This window comes from Sphaerodactylus townsendi, linkage group LG12, assembly GCF_021028975.2.
Source record: "Sphaerodactylus townsendi isolate TG3544 linkage group LG12, MPM_Stown_v2.3, whole genome shotgun sequence".
Classification (NCBI taxonomy): Eukaryota; Metazoa; Chordata; class Lepidosauria; order Squamata; family Sphaerodactylidae; genus Sphaerodactylus; species Sphaerodactylus townsendi.
In genome coordinates, this window is record NC_059436.1 from 49,666,055 (window position 1) to 49,672,172 (window position 6,118).

The 6,118-nt window shown below is 50.0% G+C and overlaps 1 protein-coding gene across 1 annotated transcript in view; it reads right to left on the bottom strand.

The window, feature by feature from the left end:
• Positions 1-593: 593 nt before the first annotated feature.
• FPGS (folylpolyglutamate synthase) overlaps positions 594-6,118 on the bottom strand; it is a 40,240-nt gene continuing 34,715 nt past the window's right edge. The window contains exons 13-16 of the mRNA XM_048513310.1: positions 5,127-5,202; positions 4,586-4,652; positions 1,781-3,831; positions 594-1,646 (exon numbers count right to left, since the gene is read on the bottom strand). Of these exons, the coding sequence (XP_048369267.1) occupies positions 3,395-3,831; positions 4,586-4,652; positions 5,127-5,202 (580 nt within the window). The 3' untranslated portion in view covers positions 594-1,646; positions 1,781-3,394. The remainder of the gene's footprint in view (positions 1,647-1,780; positions 3,832-4,585; positions 4,653-5,126; positions 5,203-6,118) is intronic.

Consider the following 6,118-nt stretch of genomic DNA (forward strand, 5'->3'; position numbering starts at 1 on the left):
TCCTTTTTTGTCCTGGATGATGATTTTGTGTAGATATCTATCCATGTACGTAGGTTTTCTGTATATTGTGTGGCCCAATTGTTGGTTTGGTTTGCGGCTGACTAGGACATCTAGAAATGGCAGTTTTCCTTCATTTTCTTTTTCCATAGTAAATTGGATGTTTGGGTGGATCTTGTTGATATGGTCCAGGAACTTGTTTAGTTCTTCTCCGCGGCTCCAAATGGTGAATGTGTCATCCACCTAACGGAACCATATGGTGGGCTTTTTTGGTGCTGTTTCCAGGGCTTGCTTACAGCCCGGAAACCACACAGCACCCCAGTGATTCTGGCCGTGAAAGCCTTCGACAATATATGGAAAGTACCCTGATAGAGCCATTTCCCTTCTGTTTCCACTACAGTATAACACTGTAGAGAATGTTTCAAATATGTTTGTACACCACCATGAGCCTAGCCTTTGTCTGGGAGGGCAGGAAAGAAATCTGATGAAATAAAAGAAAAACCAGCAACCAACTTGACATATCTGAAGGCAATAGCCCCATTCCTGCCAATCAGCCACTGATAACACTGAAAAAAAAATACGAAGGGCTAGAAATATCTAATATCAGTTCTTTATTTGGAACATCTATTCCACCACTTCAATGTCAGGTTGGCAGAAATGTCTCATTTATTTCCAAAAAGTCTCACAGGAAGCAGCCTTTAAAAAGGAATAAAAGTCCCGTCTATAAAAACAGTTAAAAGATTTGATATAAAATAACAAAAACAATACTTTTGAGATAAATTACTTTTTTTCAATAGAATTCGCCATCTAGCTCTCTACCTCTTTAGCCAAGAGTCAGGTACAGAAATGCAGATAAAGGGAACTGTTCAGATATTATTTTTTTTTAAATCCATATATGTTCTGTCACAGAGCTCAAACATACCCTCCCCCACAAAAAAAATTGCTGTGAATTAAAATCCAAGCTTAAACTCTTAAGAATCTTCAAGAACCTTTGTGAGCAAAAGGGGGAGATGCCCCCACAACAGGAAGGGATAGTCACATAGATGTCAAACTCGTGGCCCTCTAGATGTTATGGACTACAGTTCCCATCATCCCCTGCCAGCACGGTGCTGGCAGGGGATGATGGGAACTGTAGTCCAAAACATCTGGAGGGCCACGAGTTTGACACCTGTGGGATAGAAGAAGATAACACTGCTGGGATAGTCAAGGTCTAAACTTTGCCATTTGTACATTAGAGTTGGAGGAGGGAAGTCCCAGTAAAGAGGGATACGTGTTTTCCTACTGAACTACACGGGAGGTGATCAGATATCTGGCCCATCTAGACACTCACGTTCACAGCCGGAGTACAAAACTCAACTGCAGATCTGTGGCACAGACTGAGGTTTGAGATACCTGCATAACTCCTGCCTTCATGAAAATCTTTAGGGCGGCAGCTGCTATCGGGGCAGAAAAAGAAAGACCGAACAACCAAGCTGGCCACGCAGTAGGGATTTTCTCCAGAGGAATCCCTAAGAAAGTTCAGGGATTCCAGTTGGCTGCTAACTGTCCTGTGGAAAATTAGAACTCGGCACAGAAGAACCGCTTTAACCCTTAACAGCACGTGCCGCTGCAAGTGTATATCCAAAACATCTATAGCAGTGGTGGCGAACCTTTGGCACTCCAGATGTTATGGACTACAATTCCCATCAGCCCCTGCCAGCATGACCAATTGGCCATGCTGGCAGGGGCTGATGGGAATTGTAGTCCATAACATCTGGAGTGCCAAAGGTTCGCCACCACAGACCTATAGGGAATGAGCACCATTTAAAGCAACCACCCCGTTTCTTTTTCGTAGAGTTTGCCAATACATTTTGCCCAGCGATGCATTTCCCGTTGCATCCTCATTGGGCAAATGTCACAACACAGACTGAGCGCATGCTGCTATCCAGCAAAGATACGCGGTGCATGCAGGGGGCACAGTATGCCTTCAAAAGGGGTGTGTGTGAGAGAGATTTGCTAAATACCCTCCCCCATGTCAAAAGATGCACGTCAAAGGAGGTTAGGACAGTGACGCGTTCTCATGCACAAGAGGTACACTTTTAACCTCCTTCCCCCACCTTCTAATATCAGTGAATTTAAGAGGTGGTAACGTCCTGCAGGTGCAGCATCCCTGAATCAGGATTTTTCATAAAACCTTCAGATTGAGAATATGTTGCATACTAGAAAAAGTCTCCCAGTAGCTCCCCCCACCCCCATTTTAGTGTTGTGTCTCAGGCTATGTGAGCAGGGAGATACACCAAAGGGACAGAAGTTCCTGGTAAGGGGGGGAAAGGATGTAGATTTTAGATGCACCGATAAAGTAAACAACCATTAGCACACCCTAATGATGTGTGCTGTTCAATGAACCAATCTACTATAGAACACTTGGGCCCCGTAACCTGAAAGGGGTATTTTAAACCGGAAGTCCCAGTATTTTAAACCGGAAGTCCCTTCTAATAGTAAAGAATTCTGCATTCAGCACATATGGAGGTATAGCAATAATCCCTTGAAACAGGGATCTTCAAACTATGACCCTCCAGATGTTCATAGACTACAATTCCCATGAGCCCTACCACTTGGCCATGCTGGCAGGTGCTGATGGGAATTGTAGTCCATGAACATCTGGAGGGCCATAGTCGGAAGACCCCTGCCCTGAAAGAAAAAGGCACCTAAGTCCCCAGACACCCCGCACCCACAGTGGGAAGGCGGCTGTGCAGAGTCCACACTGGCCAGAACTCTGCACATGAGATGTGGTCTGATGCTCTGGCTCACGTGAGAACACTCATACCGCATAGATGTGCTGTAGATTTACACAGCCTATTCAGACCTCTGCTCTCCCCAGAGAAAGCCCAGCCTGTTCACCTCAGACACCAAGAAAAAAGGCAAGGAAAACGCCAAGACAATACGGAAGAGCTGATGGGGAAGATCTCCCGAGAACAACTCAAACTGTTCTCCCGCCCCATCGAAATGTCAGACGAGAGCAGAAAAGAAGAAAGGAATGGGCAAAGGAGAGAGGCAAGCGGGCAAGTTAGAAGGCACATCTCGAGTAGTCCGTTAAAAGCGACCAGCCCATCTCCTGATGGGCTCAAACGGAGAGGACCCGACCGTCTGCAACGTATGTTGCTTTGGCTCAGTTGTAGAGGGACCCAACTTACGGAGGAGCCACGTGAGAAACGGGGAGCAGCCAGAGAGAACCCCAAAGTCCAGGCAGCAGCAGAGAGATCTCTCAATGCTGGAGAGGAAACCTCGGGCGCAAAACCACTCTGCAGATGCTACTGAAATCTCAGTGGAGCACTGACAAGCGGCCGCCCCCCTGCATCCAAGAATGTTTCAAGTAGGCGGCAGGCGCGGTCCCGGAAAGGAATCCCGGCAGCGCCCGTTACTGCGAGAGGGACTGATCCAGCAGCTTCAAGACTCCTCCCACCAAGTGCAAGCTGCCCGTCACCAAGACCCGGATGGCGGCTGCTTCCTTGAGCAGAACGGCGCCGCTGCTGGCCACGGGGTGAGGGTGGAGCCCTTTCGAGGCAGGGGCTTGGAAGTGTGGGTCCCTGCCTTGGGTGACCCACTGCAGAGCGTGGGAGATGCACGGGAAAACCAAGGAGTTGGAATTGAGCGGCCGAGCGGAGGGGGGCATGAAGATCAGAGATGCGTGGAGGGGCGTTGGCTTCAGCCGGCCGGCCACCCCTTCAACGTCTGCGACGGGGGACAGCCAAGGGTCTTGGCCCACCTTCGCCTCCATCAGGCGGTTCCAATAGGTCTGGTTCTGCAGGCAGCGTGTCAAGACGTTCTCCAGCGTGACGTTGAAATTCTGCTGGTCTGTAAGAGCGAAGGGAAGCCAATGAAGGAGAAGAAGAAGGAGAAGAAAGAGAAGGAGAAGGAGAAGGAGGAGAAGAAGAAGGAGGAGAAGAAAAAGGAGAAGAAGAAGAATAAAGAGAAGAAGGAGAAGAAAGAGAAGAAAGAGGAGAAGAAGGAGAAGAGAAGGAGAAGGAGAAGAAAGATGAGGAGAAGAGAAGGAGAAGGAGGAGGAGGAGAAAGAGAAGGAGAAGAAGAAGAAGAAGGAGAAGAAAGAGAAGGAGGAGGAGGAGGAAGAGAAGGAGAAGAAGAGTTTGGATTTATATCCCCCCTTTCTCTCCTGCAGGAGACTCAAAGGGGCTGACAATCTCCTTGCCCTTCCCCCCTCACAACAAACACCCTGTGAGGTAGGTGGGGCTGAGAGAGCTCCCAGAAACTGTGACTAGCCCAAGGACACCCAGCTGGCGTGTGTGGGAGTGCACAGGCTAATCTGAATTCCCCAGAGAAGCCTCCACAGCTCAGGCGGCAGAGCTGGGAATCAAACCCGGTTCCTCCAGATTAGTTACATGAGCTCTTAACCTCCTACGCCACAGGGCCAGCAGCTGCTCTCCCAGCTCCATGCTAATGGCACTCAGGGACAGCCAGCAACTAGGATGGAGTATTAAGCCCACCAGTCCACCAGCTCAATACTACATGACAATTTTAACAGAGGAGTCTGTATATCCAGCTCTCCTCCCCCCTCCCTCCTTCCCCCCCACACCCACACTCTCCCACTAACCTGCATTCCCTGCAGTAGACACTTCAGTGAAATTTGGGCAGAAAACAGCATAGTCAAACTGGCAAGGCTGAAAAGAGAAACAAAATCATTAGGAAACAAAACCACAGATGCAGGCGAAACGTTAGGAACAAGATCCACCAGACCACGGCCACACAGCCTGGAAAACCCACCAGAACCAAAATCATTAGGGTTCCGGAAAGAAGAAGAAGAGTTGGATTTATATCCCCCCTTTTTCTCCTGTAAGGAGACTCAAAGGGGCTTACAAACTCCTTTCCCTTCCCCCCTCACAACAAACACCCTGTGAGGTGGGTGGGGCTGAGAGAGCTCAGAAGAACTGTGACTAGCCCAAGGTCACCCAACTGGCGTGTGTTGGAGTGCCCCAGCTAATCTAGTTCAGCAGATAAGCCTCCACAGCTCAAGCGGCAGAGCGGGGAATCGAACCAGGTTCCTCCAGATTAGAGTGCACCTGCTCTTAACCACTACGCCACATAGCTGCCATCACCCCATCCCGGGTGTCAAGCAGGTCAGGGGCAATGCTCACCAGCAGCAGCTTCAGGAGAGCAGCGGTGTCCCGGTCACCCGTCACGTTGAACAGCAGAACTCGGACTTCGGAACCACTGCAAAGTCAGGAAGAAAGAGAGGACCCCCATAACTCCCAGCTCAGGGGACTCAGATCTTCCAGCCTCCAATCAAAGGCCATTTGGTCAGAGGTGGGATCCAGCAGGTTCTCACAGGTTCGCCGAGAGTAGGTTACTAATTATTTGCGTGTGCCGAGAGGGGGTTACGTGATTTTTGCCTTAGCTGCGCCCCTCCTCTCAGCAGTAGCGCACAGAACTGGAAGCAGTCTAGCAGGAGGTGCACCGGCGTGCGTGGCAGCCTGCGCGCATTCATTTCCCGCCCAAGGACCGGCGTAGCGGCTGCATCCTTGCCACAGCCCCGCCCAGGAATGCCTGGCCACGCCCCCATCGTGCCCCGCCCAGCCCCATTGGCGCTACGCCACAGTTTGAATCCCACCACCATGGGAACCTGTTACTAAAATGTTTGGATCCCACCACTGCATTTGGTCCAGTATCCGGTTACCAGTGGTCAGCCTCCGGAATCTAATCCATTTATCGCTGCTAAACAGCCACTCATTACTAAACTGCCCTCCGTGAATTCGCCCCCTTGTTGACATCCAGAAGGAGAGGATGAGCCTTCCTTTGAACCCCCACCTCTTTTGAACAGAGGAAGCTAATTGTCCTGGATTAATCCATCAGTTCCTGTATGGCACAGGTGTCAAACTCGCAGCCCTCCAGATGTTATGGACTACAGTTCACATCATCCCCTGCCAGCATCATGCTGGCAGGGGATGATGGGAACTGTAGTCCATAACAAATGGAGGGCTGCAAGTTTGACACCTGCGCTGTATGGTCTCCACTGGTAAGCAGCAGCCTTTCACGGGACCCACTGGTGGTGACTGAAAGTGACGTCAAGTCATAGTTGGCTTATGGCCGTGGTGGCGAACCTTTGGCACTCCAGATGTTATGGACTACA